This window comes from Seriola aureovittata, chromosome 23 (assembly GCF_021018895.1).
Source record: "Seriola aureovittata isolate HTS-2021-v1 ecotype China chromosome 23, ASM2101889v1, whole genome shotgun sequence".
Taxonomy (NCBI): Eukaryota; Metazoa; Chordata; class Actinopteri; order Carangiformes; family Carangidae; genus Seriola; species Seriola aureovittata.
In genome coordinates this window covers 10,610,213-10,625,166 of record NC_079386.1, presented here as the reverse complement: position 1 = coordinate 10,625,166, position 14,954 = coordinate 10,610,213, and the positions used below count along the sequence as shown (strand labels likewise).

The window sequence follows — 14,954 nt, the reverse complement described above, 5'->3', positions numbered from 1 at the left end:
ATGGCATTGCCTATAATATACAACATGATATTCAATTTGGGGTGGAGCAGTTGTTTCAGGAGCAATAATTCTTAATGGAAGATGAACACTCAGACGCCTGTGTGGTGCGGGATGAGGCATGAGGCACTCCATTAACTGAAAATCCCAGACCTGCCCCGAGCCCAGTCCCCATTAATGCAGAATGCAGTGAATTGGCAAAACTGCTATATCAATAATTCCTCTGTACTCCCTGATGACTTCCGTCCCCTCCTGTCTTCTAAACTCATTTGCAGTTTATTTGCCCGTATCTGAAAGAGAAAATTAAAAGCAAAGGCTCGAGTCAACGCTTTTCCTTTGACGAAGGACGTTGGAAAATAATCTTGGATGAACACAGGGCGCGCACACAAATCAACAGTTGATAAAACGTAAACAAGGAAGCTGGTTCGATGATATAATTCAAGTTTCAGGGTGATTTTTCATTGGCTGAAATCTAAGAAGCAATTTGTGGCCCTTTGTGTTCTTCCTCAGGCCGTCCCTTTGTTGTTCCGTGGACTCGCTGTCCTCCTGCTGGCAAAAAGTAGGACACCAAAGCCAAATCGCTGGGTCTGCAGGTGCTGACACAAATCCAGTGATCAAACAGCCAAACACTGTGCGCCAGCCACAGTCAGACTCGGGCAAGATAAGACCTCACTCTCTGTGTGTGCGACAGAGAGAAAGGGGAACAACAGCTGCGCACATATAAACGCTGTTCAGACAGTTTCTTGCAGAGATGACGTGTCTGATGGAGGCCGCCGCGGCTCGTCCCTTGAAGCTTTTGTTCACATGAAAAAGAAGTCAAGTCACGGTCTCGTAATGCTGTTAGGAAGCTGTTAAAAACGTGAAAAGCAGCTGCTTTAGAAAGCTGACATTAAAGCGCATTGTTAAATACTGTAATCTTGTGCTGCGTCCCATTTCTCTCCTCGCACTGGAGACAGTTCACCGCCGCACTCAGCATGTGGGGGCCACACATACAACCCCACATCCCTGAGAAACGTTGGAGTTGACACTACCATTTTTTGCACCAAGATTTAAATAGTTTCACAAAATAATTATTCTTCTGTCTGTAAAATCTGCAGAAAGTTCCAGAAACAACAGCGAGGACATGACCTTCATATCCTACAGCCTTGTAATAACACTTAGCAAGGAGCTCGAGTAATGAAGAGCATTAAAAAACCAAACACTTTTTCACCCGTTTTTGCTTTCTGTAGTTTCATTTCTGCTGTGGAAACTCTGATATCTACAAGTCACGATTGGCCGTCGTGGAGCTCATTTTCGGCTTCTTGAGAGAGAGCCACTTAAATTCAAGGCCAACTCTGAAATGACAGTGAGCAGTTCATGGGAAGACAATTGGGACAAAGCCTCCATCTGTAGTGCTTCTTGTCTTTCCAATCAGTTCGTCGACGCTTGACACGAGTCATCACAAAAGAGAGATTAGGAACGCTTGTAGTTTTATACTATACAGCAATCTTCTCGCACCTTCCACTGTCAGTAAACAATGTTCGGTCAACTGACTGGCTAATTGAACTTTAGCACAACTTCAGAACTTATTAATCACTATTGTTTGTAAACTGCAAGTGCAACCTTTCCACTGTAGACGGTGTTTGAGCCCCTTGACACTGTTGACTGTCTATTTAAAAAAACCTGTCACGATATATCTGGAGTATAGGGAAGGGATCATTGGGTAAATACATGGTAACTCTTCCTGAGTCATATGGAACGGATTTAATTAAAACCAGGATCAGCTGGCAATAACATCTTCATTATCCAACTGTATAATGCCGTTCCAGAGTTGCTGGTTCAATTATGCTCAGTCTTTTATGTCTATCTTTCATTTTTTCAGGGAAAAAGTCTGATGCTCCTGCTGCAAACACAGTTGTACAGACCTGTGTGTTCCCTACAAGTCTTACAAGGCAATAGGATTTGGCCCATGGAAATTTGGTGAGTAATGCTCTGTTCTTTATGAATATATTGTCTTGACTCATAATGATTTTGAGAGGATATATGACTAGAGACCGACAGCAAATTATTTAAATGGTGAAAAGTTGTAAGTACAGTAACCTCAGACACAAATGAATTAGTTAACAAAGTTTTAAATTACATAAACGTAACATTTGATTAATGTTATCGCTAGAAAAATGTGTCAGTATCGAGTGTCAAACTGGTGGCACTATCACATAACACATATGGTGGCACAGTAGGGACATTTTATTCTGACACAACTCGTCTTGTCTTCATAGAATCTATTTCAGAGTTCATTGCTCTTTTCATTAAATTTGAAGACACTGCATTGTGACGAAATGCATGTAAAATCCTGCATGTGACACGCACTCTAATACATGCTGTAGGCTACTTGTGAGATAGAGAGGCATCTCGAGACCTTGGGGCAGATTCGGGTTGTTCGCTTTGATGGGGAGGCTGTGCAGGACGGTAATGTGGCTGCTGCTAACGGTACAGGTGGAACTGATGACTCCCATCATTTTCTCCCCCTTGAGCCAAACCTGTTACGCTTCATTGTGTTGGAGATTCCTTTCTGACCACATTTACATAGGCTATAACTTTTTACTTCCACTGGCCTTTCCCCCCCTGCACATTATTAAATCTTAAACTCAGCAGGATTAAGTGTCGTGGTTCTCCTGACTAGTTAAAGGTTCCCTGTGGATGAGAGGCGACTGTAAACTAGTATGTAAACACTGCTGACTTTAACGTTTCATGTGGGCGGAAATGCATTCAACACATTTGCTGACACTGAAGGATACACACAGAGCATTTTGGCGAGAAACACTTTATGTGAACATAGCTTTTGTTTGTTTACAAGAAAACTCCACAGGGCCCCTTTGATAGGTGGCATGGCTGATATTGCCACCATAGCATTAAGCTAATGTTTTATTAATTTTTGTAGAGGAGATTTTAATTTCTAAATGTAGTATTTTCCACAATGATAAGCGTACAATTTGAACAAGCAACATATGTTTTTGATGTGAAAATGTCAAAATTGTATAAAAAAAAAAATGAAAGCTGCTATAGTCAGTATTTTTATGGATAAAATGTTTTGGTTTTACGACCTGCAGCTTCATTGCTTTAATTAACTTTCACTGCTGTCGTCAGCTTTGTTCCCAGAAGCAGTAGGTGGCTGTTTGTGACTCTAGAAAAACTTTATAAACCCTGTGAACACTACCTGCCCAGCATCCGACAACAGACAAAGTTAACAACTAGCTAGTGAACATAGTGGAGCATTTAGCAGCTTAAGAGACAAATATTTTCCCCTCAGGAGTCGGTATTGACCAAAAATGGAGCTATAAGAGAGTGAATATTAGATTAACATTCGCCAGTTGGCAAGAAACGCAACTCACTACTGTTAACATGGCAACTGCTTGTGTAAATAGGCAACCGACTGCTTTATATCAGTGATGTGTTTCTTGTTTCTGCTGCTCCCAAGTGGCCAAAAACCAGCTAATGCAGGTTTAAAGACATCAATTTGAGCCTTTAATGCAAATATATTATACTCATGTAGGCCTTCAAAACCCATAATCTGACATTTATTGTCTATAGGTGTGTTGTTGGGTTTGTTGCTGTTGGTTGTTAAAGGTGCAACTCTGTCGATGGCAACTGTAGTTGAACAGCTCAAACACAACACACACACTTCTTTATTCAATATTCTTAGTTGGCTTTACATCGTCTTCAGATATTCACTCTTGTGAAAGCTCTAACTTTGGCTCGTCAAACTGTCACATTATGAAATAATAAATTACATCTTGTTTCCTGTGCCCTCTCACCTTCTGCACAAGTAATTATCGCCAAATTCACACTGTGTCTCAGGCTTTGAGTTCCAGGCTGTAATTATAATTAGACTTGCCTCATTGTTGGACACTGTTACCATGGAAAAATAACCCATTATATATTATTAAATTTAAGCAGCTGTAACTGGTTTTGCAATAGTCTTTGTGATGCAAAAGAGTCAATCTCAGCTGTGTTGTTTGCCTTGATGCCTTCCCTGAGGCTGGATGAGCTCACTGGAGCAAACAGGACGATAAAAATGACTAAAGGGGTTTTTAAGGGTCTGCCTGCTCTCCTATTGTTCCCTGAACACAAGATGATGAAAAACAGTGCAGCCTAAATGTACAGATAAATAATCTTTTGTCAGGCGAGGTAGTTGGAGTGTTTACAGATATCACATTAGAGTTCAACAAGTCCATGGAGTGCTTCTGCAAAACCAAACTATCGTTGATGTGAGGCATTTGTACTTTTCTTGAGTATATCCATCTCATGACACTGTCTCTTTATTCTGTCTAACATTTCACAGGGAGTTAATGTACGTGTTACTCCACTACATTTGTTTGACAGCTGCTACAGTTAATGATTACTTAACCATTAAGATTTTACATACAAAACACATCATTATCTTATAAATCATAAAGCAATATTATAATTAAACTACCCAACGGTGTGTACAAAATTAATTAACTAATATACATATATAACAGTATTCCAGTCACAGGTTAATGATACTTTATTTACTTAAGTAATGTTTTTTGATGCTTGTAACAGAATATTTTTATAGTGTGGTTTTAAACTTTTTCTCATGAAAAGGATCTGAAAACTTGCAAAGGCTGATTTATATCCTGATAAATAATTTGGGTGCATGTTTTTACAGAGTAGGAACGATGAAAGTCTTTATACTATGTTACTTGACAAAAAGAGACATGTAAAGCAAAAGACTATTATTCCTCTGTGCTGTTGACTTCCATTGTTGTCCAAACACTAAAATCACATCAGTGAGTCACACTGTTGTTCTGTTCGGCATCTTCCTTCATTCTAATGAACAATGAACATGGCCGCTGTAGTTTATTTTAAATCATTCCCACTTACACTTATTAGTCTATTTAAGTGCGCACCAAATGCATATTAATCCATGGTGAAGAATTTTCCCCAACCAAATGCACCATTTACTCTTGTTTGACTAACATTTGCTAAATGCTAAAGTGCCCAGCTGTTTTAGGAATTCATTTAGCCTTTTTTAAAGATGAAAATATATGTTTGACTAATTTCTTAGGATTATTATATGGGCTTGAGGCGAAGAGTGGAAAGAGATGGACTAACACATTGTGGACAACAAGTAAACTTCTTATCCTTAAATAAAGTGACAGCTTGTGGTTTTCACATTAGAGTCCCTTGTGCATATTTTGACTTTCGGTCTCTGTTTATAAGGTCAAATGCATAAAATGTCGTTATTCAGTACAGGGTCAGACAGAGTCTCTGTACAATTGGTGGAAGTATGTGATAAAGACTGCATCTTCATTAAGAGCACTCCTACTTATATGGAGCAAACTGCTGCAGAAAATCAGCCTATATTTGTACGTTTTGTATATGTTTGTCCTTAGTTATGTATTTCAGGTGGTTATGGAAAGGTGTGGCTCAAAAGCTCCTGTTTTTAGAAAAAAAAAATCTGCTGCAGGTGTTGAGTCCTTCTCCAGCTGAGTCACTCACACGTTCTCATATCGGCGCCGTCTGACTCGGCAGCTTTCTGCTCAGGCAGCGAATCGCGAGCTCAGCCGTGAGAGAGCTTGTGAGCAGCGTCCGAGGGGCTCTACATCATTATGTGCGACAGCTACACCTTGACGCATGATTGGCTGAAGTCAACAGATGGGCTAATTCATCACACCTTGAAATGTAGATTTAGGAGTCATAATGCTTTGATGCTGCCTCAACAAACTTGACTGTATTATATCAAATACTCATCTAACATCAGACTTTAACTGAAGTTTATAAAAACACTTTAAAATATGGGATAACTCATCTTTTAATAGTAATCTTAAATCATTTTATTCATTTATACTGGTCCAACCAATCCACCTGTACATTTACTGCCCCGACTGCAGGTTATTCCAGTTCCAATAAGTGGATTTACCACTAACCACCATCTTCTCAGTTATTTGCGCTGCAGGATATAGGCTGGGAAGGAAGGTGGGATGAGCATGTGGCAACCCCCACCTCTCCTTTTATTGTTATGTCCTTGTAATGGAATGATTCTCAACTTTGCCTCATAAAGAGAAGTTTTGTAAAGTTTTAATCTCAGTGTTTATCTCTTGGTAATGCGTCAGTGCCTTGTAAGAAAATGAGCTTCGAGCTCACTGGAACATTTGAGGTGTGACAGTGCATTTATGTCCAAGACTCAGAGGAGCTGTGGCAGACTTTGTGGAATTAACATCTCGCCACTAATTAGAAGTCAAATTAAATCTGCGCCAATCAAAGCGTAATGTGAAAGGTGTCACTCGTGATGAACCCCCATGGAGAGTTGTCATCCGACTGCAGTTTCCCTCAGCTCTACAGACCCTTGTAGTGTCTTTCAGCTTTCAGTGTTTTGGTGTTAGTCTGCGACTGTAGTGTTTTGGTTCAGTCTCACTGCTCTCATCAACCTCGTTTCCAGCAACAGTGAAAAATCTCTGATAAACCCCTCCGAACGTTACCTCTAACACAGCAGACGGACACAGTTAGTGACCAGCTGGGGAAAGTAGTTCCTCTGGAGAGTGAATATATCATTATGTGGCCAGAAATGCAACTTTAAATGGATGCTAATGTTGCTGTGTGGCTGCTGGATGTGTAAAAAGGCAAATCTTTGAAAGGTTGTTGTAGTAAAGTGATGTAAAAGTGGTGTTTGTAGCTGGTCTTGTTGCCTCCAAGAGGCCACAGCGATACTCAGGAGTCAAAGGAGCAGCACTGGCTTAAACGTTCCTGAGGTAGTTGATGTGTGCATGGCTGAAGGAGCTTCGTCTATTCAGTTCCAAGGGGGCGAACAGCTATAAAGAGATGTGAGAATATTGTATAGACTGACAGGTTCCTTGAAGACTGACTTGAGGTACTTTCTATTCTGTTGGTTACTTTGATACTTTGTCACGGTATGAAATGTCTTTCATGTTTACCAAGTAAAAAACTGAGCTACCAAACTTCTTTCATCTAAAAGGAAAAAAGTTTCCCTGGTGACACCTTCACCTTGATTTCGAGGCCAGAAAAGACATGAATCACCTTCAATTTTCATGAACTGGTCTCTCAGTGCTGGCTTTTCAAACAAAGTGCACACCGGAGAGTTTTTTGAAAGCCATAAAGTCTCAGCGGCTCACAAAGTTATCATTGAGTCATCGCAATCAATAATAAACCCCAGTGACCCGCTGGTTGTTTTCTTGACTCCTGTGAACCTCGGGGGTTAATGCGCAGCCAAATACATTTTATTTATCCCAGTGCAGACGGCACTGTCCTAACCAAACCTTATAAATCTGTAGTAGAACAGCACAGTTCGTCTGATTCGTTTTTCTTTGACCTTATGAAGAAAACCATTTAAGTTTTGTCGAAAAGATCTAGTACAATTTGAACATAAAACTATAGTTTTATGTTCAGTAATCAGTATTCTGCCTGGTGGAAGAGTTTAGGTCAAAAGCTTTTATGCTGCTGCCACGATGGTGTTTATGTAAAAAGACGTTTAAGTGATTTTATGTACAAAATGAATTCACATGGTGAAAATCTATCACCACCCTCGTACTGTCTTCCATCAACCCCTGTACACCTCACTGTTTATTCTCTTTGTCAAACAATTACACAAACTGGGAAACTGCTTTTTTTTCTTTTGTTTTTTGGGACATAAATCTTCGGGGGCTCGCAAACAGAAGTTGGAACAACAGCAGATGGAGTCGTAACCCGTTACAAATGGCTTTTGGCTGCACACACCCGCCACGGCAGAAAAGGAGGAAGGAAAACAACAAGTGCTTGGTGTCGGGAATCCAGTTTCACCTCGGTCCTGCCCACTCGGAGGGCTCGGGGGAATATTAGTTTGAGGCAGCCAGAACCAACATCGAACCTGTTGTGCTGAAAGGTCACCAACACCCTGAAACAGGCATCGCCACAGTCCACCAGAGGGGCTGAACCCGTTTTCATGACTCCATCATGGCTCCCTCTTCGATTTCACAGTCCTAACTCGCACTGCTCAAAGTGTAATAATGTGTGGACTTTAAAAATGTGCCACGTTGTGTCACCCTAAAGTCTCCTGATAGAGAGGGATAATGAACAGTGTTGTAGTTACCAATCTGCTCACGACTGTTGTTTTCACCAAATGAAGACACATAGCTGTTTACACAGAGTCTGCACGGCGAAACCAAATGTGTGATCTCACTAGTTTTGCATGAACAGGGATTTTCTCTTTCAGCTCAACAGTAAACTGCTGAGTTGGATTTAATTAACATCTGTCGAATTTTAATTTGATGAAAGATCATAAATCCACAGATGGAGACACAACTGTACGTGAATATTCCAGGGGTGTCAACATTTGACAATGAATTTATAATCAGTGGAAATGTCACATATTACCAGATTACAGAAAAGGTATTTTGGTTTGTGATTTAAAGCTGTGCACACCCTCTGCCTCTGTAACCGTTTGACAATTAAAAACAAAACAATAATTACTGTATAATGGCTACTAAAGCATGCATGCGTAACCATCAATGGGGCTCCATGTTGTAACACCACATCAGCAGATGACATAGGACTTTTTATTTTCTCTTTTATTTTTGCATGACAGCAGACAGCTTAAGCAGAGGAAAGATGTGTACTGCACTTTGCAAAATATAAATCCAAAAACAGCAAAAAATAAACAAACAAAAAACAGAGGTAGTTTCTTGAAAAATAAATGGATTTGAACTTAAATACTCAGTAGTTTAAAATAATGACCTGTTTCGCACATCATAAAGAAAATGTAGCTTAGTCTGCAGCGTCAGCCCTTCTCAGTGCCTTCTCGAAGCTTTAAGGTCCAGTAAGACCAGGACTCTGATGAGTCAGTCTGCTGTTGTGCTTTGCCATTTGTCAGCCATGTTATGCACGGATACACTCAGAATCCAGGTACATGCAGAACACAGCTATTGTTATTCCTGTCATTCGGACCGTGTTAGTCTGTTTACAGCAGAGAATGTAAAAGCTGACATGGCCAACAACATCATGGCAAGCATACAAGAAGAAAAAGAAAGAAAAAGGTTGCATTTAGAGTAAGTCGTTTGGCTCCTCAAAGAGCTCCTAAGATAAACCAGGGGGGTCGTGAGAGAGAATCAAAAAGTTTGAGCCTTTCAGGCCTTTACAAGTTATTTAAATGAAACACTTTGAAAAGTGAAAATTACTGTGGTTAAACTGCTCCAGGCTCCAGACTTACTGTGTGAACCGAACTGGTTTGTGCTTATTGAATTGAAACGTTTTTTGTTTCGTTTTTTTACAAACATGCAGAACCGAAGCACAACACCGAAATAAGGGCCTCGAGGCAGGACGTTCCTTATGACACAATCTTAAGGAATAGTTGGACATTTCCGGGAAAAAGTCCTTTAAGCTTTCTTGCTGCAAGTGAGATGAGAAGATCAACAGCATCCTCATGTCTGCACTGTAAATATGTAGCTGCAGCCTGCAGCCAGTTTTAGCTTAGCATGCAGACTGGATGATGGCAGTGGCGTGCAGTGACTTTTACAGATGTGAGAAAAATGGACCAGACTACATCAGACCTTTTCAGCACAGCAGTAGGAGCCAGTCTCTCTTAAATTCAGGGCCTGTCCTGTCTCATGATTTTGTGCTGAATGTCTCTCCTGCATTTTGCTGCACTCTGCCTGGACATCTTCACCTTTCTGCTCTCCTTCCTGGCTGAGCAAGTATTAGGATTATTCCTTTAAACTGACACTAAAAATAGCAAATATGCAGCGCATAGGAAAAGTATCTAAAAAAAACACTAATGTGGTGTGGTGGTTCTCAAAATATTTTCCATTCACTGACAATGACGCACTCCTGTGACAATACAGAATCCTGTATTTTCTTGCCTCAATATGCAGATCAACCCTCCCATCCTCTATGGGACAGAACGCTGCTTTGAGATAATTCATGTCTATTTTAGCTGGTCAAGCACTGCTTGCCTTCCTTGTCCTGATGGCACAACACAGGGTGATGGTTTTCCCCCGGGTTGCCTAGCAACCAGTCTCATCCAAGACCAGCATACTGTCCCCTGTAGAACATCGAATTGTTGTTTTTACACTTCGGTTTTTGTACAGATTGTAAAAGATGAGAGTAAGATGCTAATTAATGAGTGTTACAGGTGCCATGAGGTAGATTTTGTTACCTTAAGACAAAGATGGGCTCACTGACTTACTTTTTCTCTGCTTCCAGTCTTTATGCTAAGCTAAGCTAACCCGCTGGCTACATATTTGTGCTCTACCTACATATTTACAGTGCAGACATTAGTCGTATCAAATTTTTCATGTAAAAGATTAGAAGAAATAGAATCCCTGTGTCAAAAAAAAAATCGTTTTAAAAATGTCATTTACTCAATATCGTGCATATATGTTTTAAGTTAATTATGTAAATCAAATTATCACACAGCAAATCTGTGGCCAAGTAGTTCTAGCTAGTTATTCTAGCACAAAAAAAGGAAAAAATTGTACACATTGCAGAGAGAGTGGGAGAAACTGAAGCGAGGTGGTTGAGGGGGTACTGGAGCTTGTTTTTGCCCCTGGGGCCCTCTAGCAGGTAAAGTCAGCCATGTGTGCAGCTTGAGTGGAAGTTATAGAGAGGTTGATTCATGATGATGATGCACTATAAAGCATTAAAGCACACTTCAGTAGGAATAAAAGAAATGTGGAGCTCACTAATCCGATCGGGAAAGCCTGTAAGAAGCCTGTGGTGGAAACATACTTCATCTTGAAGCTTCACCCAGTGGGTGGATCAGGGTGCGCGCTGCCATGACTGAATTACAACAGGACAATGTGACGTAACAAGTGGCAGTGACAGACGAAACGGGCTTCTGTTTTTTTTTTTTGTTGTTTTTTGTTTTAAAATTCGCTTTGATATTCCCTTTAAGATTGTCACGGTGCAGCAGCTCTGCTTTAGATCTAAAAGGACTTCTTCCACGACTTGCAGAGGATCTTGTGGAAGGCTCGTCTGAAGTCCCGGTTGAAGATGGTGTAGATGGCGGGGTTCAGGGAGCTGTTACAGTAGCCAATCCAGAAGAAGAATTTAAAGAGTGGGTCAGGGATCTTACAGGAGTCCCTGCACACACCGTACAGGCTGTAGCTAAAGAAAAAGGGGAACCAGCACACAACGAAAACCCCCATGACCACAGCCAGGACGAATGTAAACCTCTTCTCCCTGGCTTGAGAGACCTTTTTCCTGGCCAAGGAGCTCCGGCGACGTTTCCTCCTGGAGGCAAAGAGGTCCATGGATTTGTTACTAACTCTAGAGATGCGGGTGGAGTGTTTGGAGAGGGAGCTTTTCTTTTGGCTGGCCCTCTTGGCTCTCTGAGAATCCTGCTGCTGATGGGCTTTGTGACCTTTGCCCTCTGAGGAGGAGCTCTCCTCCATGTCAGCATCCTCAGTCTGTGCCCCGATGGTGATGGTGCGTTGGCTGGGCGTAGGCGGGCACTGACAGTGACCGTTCTCTCTCTCCCCGTGGAAAGGGGAGGTGGCTTTGCTCAGTCCATTCTCAGTTTGTGTAACACCATCTGGCCTGGGATTTTTTCCCGACATGCCTCTGGTTCTGGTTTTGGCCACTTGGTATATTCTGATATACACCAGGATCATGATTAAACAGGGAGCGAAGAAGGAGGCGATGCTGGAGGAGAGGATGTACCAAGTGTCATCATTCAGCTCGCACTGAGGCTGAGAGCTGGTGTCGTTGTTGCTGTCAATAGATATGAGCGGCGGAGATGAGATGAAAGCAGATATAAGCCACACAATTAAGATGATGCACTTGACGCGCTTAGGAGTCCGCTTCAGGTTGTACTCTACAGCCTGCGTAACGGACCAGTACCGGTCCAGGCTTATTGCGCACAGATGCACAATAGACGAAGTGCAGAACAAAACATCCAAAGCCAAATAAATACCGCACCAAACTTTCCCGAAATACCAGTAGCCCATGAGTTCGTTCGCCAGGGAAAACGGCATCACCAAAGTGGCGACCAGGATGTCCGCGGTGGCCAGAGACACTAGAAAGAGGTTCTGGGGGGCTTTCAGCGCCCGGCTCGTTAACACAGCAATAACCACCAGAATATTTCCAACAACCGTAAAGACAATGAGGAAACTTACAAGCGCAGCAATGCTGGCTATCGCTGCTAGAGAATATCCACTGTCCAGGCTCCAGGAGGAATTCAGATGGATCACCGTGAACGCGTCCATTCCGCTGGCGTTGAACGATTCCATCCCGACTATGTGCGCGTTATACACACATATCCTGGACCGGTTGAGTGTTGGCATGAATTCACATCCACTCTTCTATAGACTGAAGAGTCCATCAAAAGGAAAAACGCACGGCACCGCGGCCAATTTACAAATCTGACGACATGGATAGGCGCGCATGAACAGACTCCAGACTTCACGGAGTGTGTGCAGGTTTTCTGCCGCCTGTTGATCAAGATAAGTTACTTATATACAAAATCATCTCCCATGCAGTCTGAAACAGTCTCCTCATCTCCTGTTTGTCAGGAGTTGAGTGGCGTCCAGCCGCAGCTCTCCCTCCCTCAGCATGGTGCGCTCTCGCTCCTGATGATGCCCCATGTGTTGTTCTCATAAAACTCACCCACTGCTGCCCCGCCCCCGTCACACAGCATTATTCTGATTTTTGTGGGAATATGATGAGGCTATTGACAAGCCTGCATTTCTCAGTGTTAAAACTATTAGCGATAAACTGTTGTTTTTGGGTGTTGCAGCCCTAAATAAAGCTCACAAAATGAACACATCACCAATTGTAATGACTCAGTATGAGGGAGAGGGCTGGAAATGAATGTGCAGGCAACATTTAGCTGCACTCACAATGAAGCCTTTTACTGCTGTGAGCGAGATGGTCTAGGCCAAACAACTTATATAAGGCGATGTGAGTTAAAACGGAAATATGTGACCAAGAAGCTCACAGACTCGTGCAGGATCTGATCTATGGGGTTGAGTCTTGATGTGGGAGCAGTGTTGAGGAAGGAAGAGTGAGTGTGGGGGGGTTGAGGGTTGACGGAAGTTAAAGATGTGAGGTGCTTGTTTGGGATTTTGGAGTTGAGCTCATCAGCTGAGAGGCAGGTCGCTCATCCAGACACACCGCTGTGTAAATCAGGTACAGAAGACCGATTGGATTTTCAACAGTCCGCTGCGTTTCACCTCCTCTGTACGCCTCACACACACTTTCATTCTTTACAATGCTTGTACACACACACACACACACACACACACACACACACACACACACACACACAGTATAGCTGCAGATGGCTATGCATAGCTGTGATGTGTTAGCAGAATCAAAGCGATGCCTGCTGATGTCAGTGTTGTAATGTCTCTGTTAGAGCTGTTATCGAGACATGGGCCCCTCAGGTGGAGCTGATTTTTATTGGACAGGAGCAGAACTTTTCTGTTATGTAATACTGCTTATCAGGTAAATATCTTTCTCATAATAAATGTTTTCCTCCATTTTTTTAAAACTAAGAGGCTCTGATCATTATAATTTCTACCCTGCAAGGTTCAGAACTTGGCTAACAGTGAAAATTGTTGTATTTTACATTTGATTCTTAACAGACATTTTCTAAATGGCATCTAGACTCTCCTGGTAACTATAGAGCGAAGATGAAGATGACGATTTTCTCCTCTCTCAAATGGCTTTTTTGTCTTGGACGCATGAACGCATGCTTCCCACAGCTCACCGCTCTATTTTAAAAGATATAGCGCAGCACACATCACCCATGACAGGACGAGAAACAGTGCAACAGTGAGCAGACACACACTGTATATATTTATACATACACATTGCAGAGCTGCAGCCCTCAACGTATACATCACAGATTATACATGAAGCGTGTGTGTGTGTGTGTGTGTGTGTGTGTGTGTGTGTGTGTGTGTGTGGACGGACGCCGCGGTCACAAAAGATCTCGGGTGAAGAAGCTGAGAATCGTATCCAGTGACTTTAAAGTGTGTGTACATTCAGGTATGTAAGTATTTATTTGAATAAATTAAAAATGGAGGATTTGTCCCGATCCCTGCCTCTCTATGAACAGCATTCATCATTCAGAGATGTTTTTTTTTATTCAAGCTTCTCCATGAGAGAATTTGAGAAGACATAATATATTAAATTTGATCCTTAAAAATCCTACAGAGATGTATTCGATTAGTTTGGCTTCTAATGCAGTAATGTGAGGAAGAAAATGTAGAAATGTTGGTTTTAATGTGATCAAATATCTTCCTCAATAGCAAGTTCTCCTCCGTGCGCCGACTTTGACTTCACAAATTCTGTGATATGGTCAGACCGTCCACCCCAGACGTTTGATCAAGAGCGCGAGCTTTGATTAAATAATACATGACGTTTTTGCAATATGAGGATAAAAGTTTTGAGTTTTGTTTTTTATTCTTGAAGGAGAATGAAGTACTGCACCATTTGAAGATTTATTTCTAAATCACGAAGCACATATAAGTAATCATTTTTCTAGCTCTACTTATTTTTTCTTCTTTGTGTTTTTTTTTTTTCTTTTTTTTTTTTTCGACCCTGACGTCAACACAATGAGAGAATCTTCAGTTTTCTATAAACTGAAAGACACAAGGCACAAAGGAGCGATGTGGCTTTGTCATTCAGTCTGCCACTAACTTCTGATTGAATACAACTGAGTTAGACCTGAGAAGTTACAGCGCTGGGACTGACAACAAATATGTGAATGCAGCGGGGAAATGTAAGACGTGTTGTGAGCCTTTAACCTCCTAGGACCTGGCGTCCACATATGTGGACCTCACATTTTGGGTTCTATGTGGACATCATTTTTCTCAGGTCCCAATCAGCCTATATAGCAAAGAATAGAGCTTGGGTCTTAGGAGGTTAATGGGTCATAGTGAATTAAGACATTTGTGTGGCTTCTGTGATTATATGCGTAATGTGTTGTTATTATGTTTATTATAGGAGGGGTAAAA

The 14,954-nt window shown here is 41.7% G+C and overlaps 1 protein-coding gene across 1 annotated transcript; it reads right to left on the bottom strand.

Annotated features, from left to right (window-relative positions):
* Window positions 1-8,561: 8,561 nt before the first annotated feature.
* Window positions 8,562-12,518, bottom strand: LOC130164545 (alpha-2 adrenergic receptor). Its single transcript, XM_056369342.1, has one exon. It carries the CDS (start codon window positions 12,273-12,275, stop codon window positions 10,917-10,919), a length of 1,359 nt encoding a protein of 452 aa, XP_056225317.1. The 5' UTR covers window positions 12,276-12,518; the 3' UTR covers window positions 8,562-10,916.
* Between the last annotated feature and the right edge of the window lie 2,436 nt (window positions 12,519-14,954).

Coding starts and splice junctions, on each gene's coding strand:
- LOC130164545 (XM_056369342.1), bottom strand. CDS start 12,275: ATGCCAACACTCAACCGGTCCAGGATATGTGTGTATAACGCGCACATA.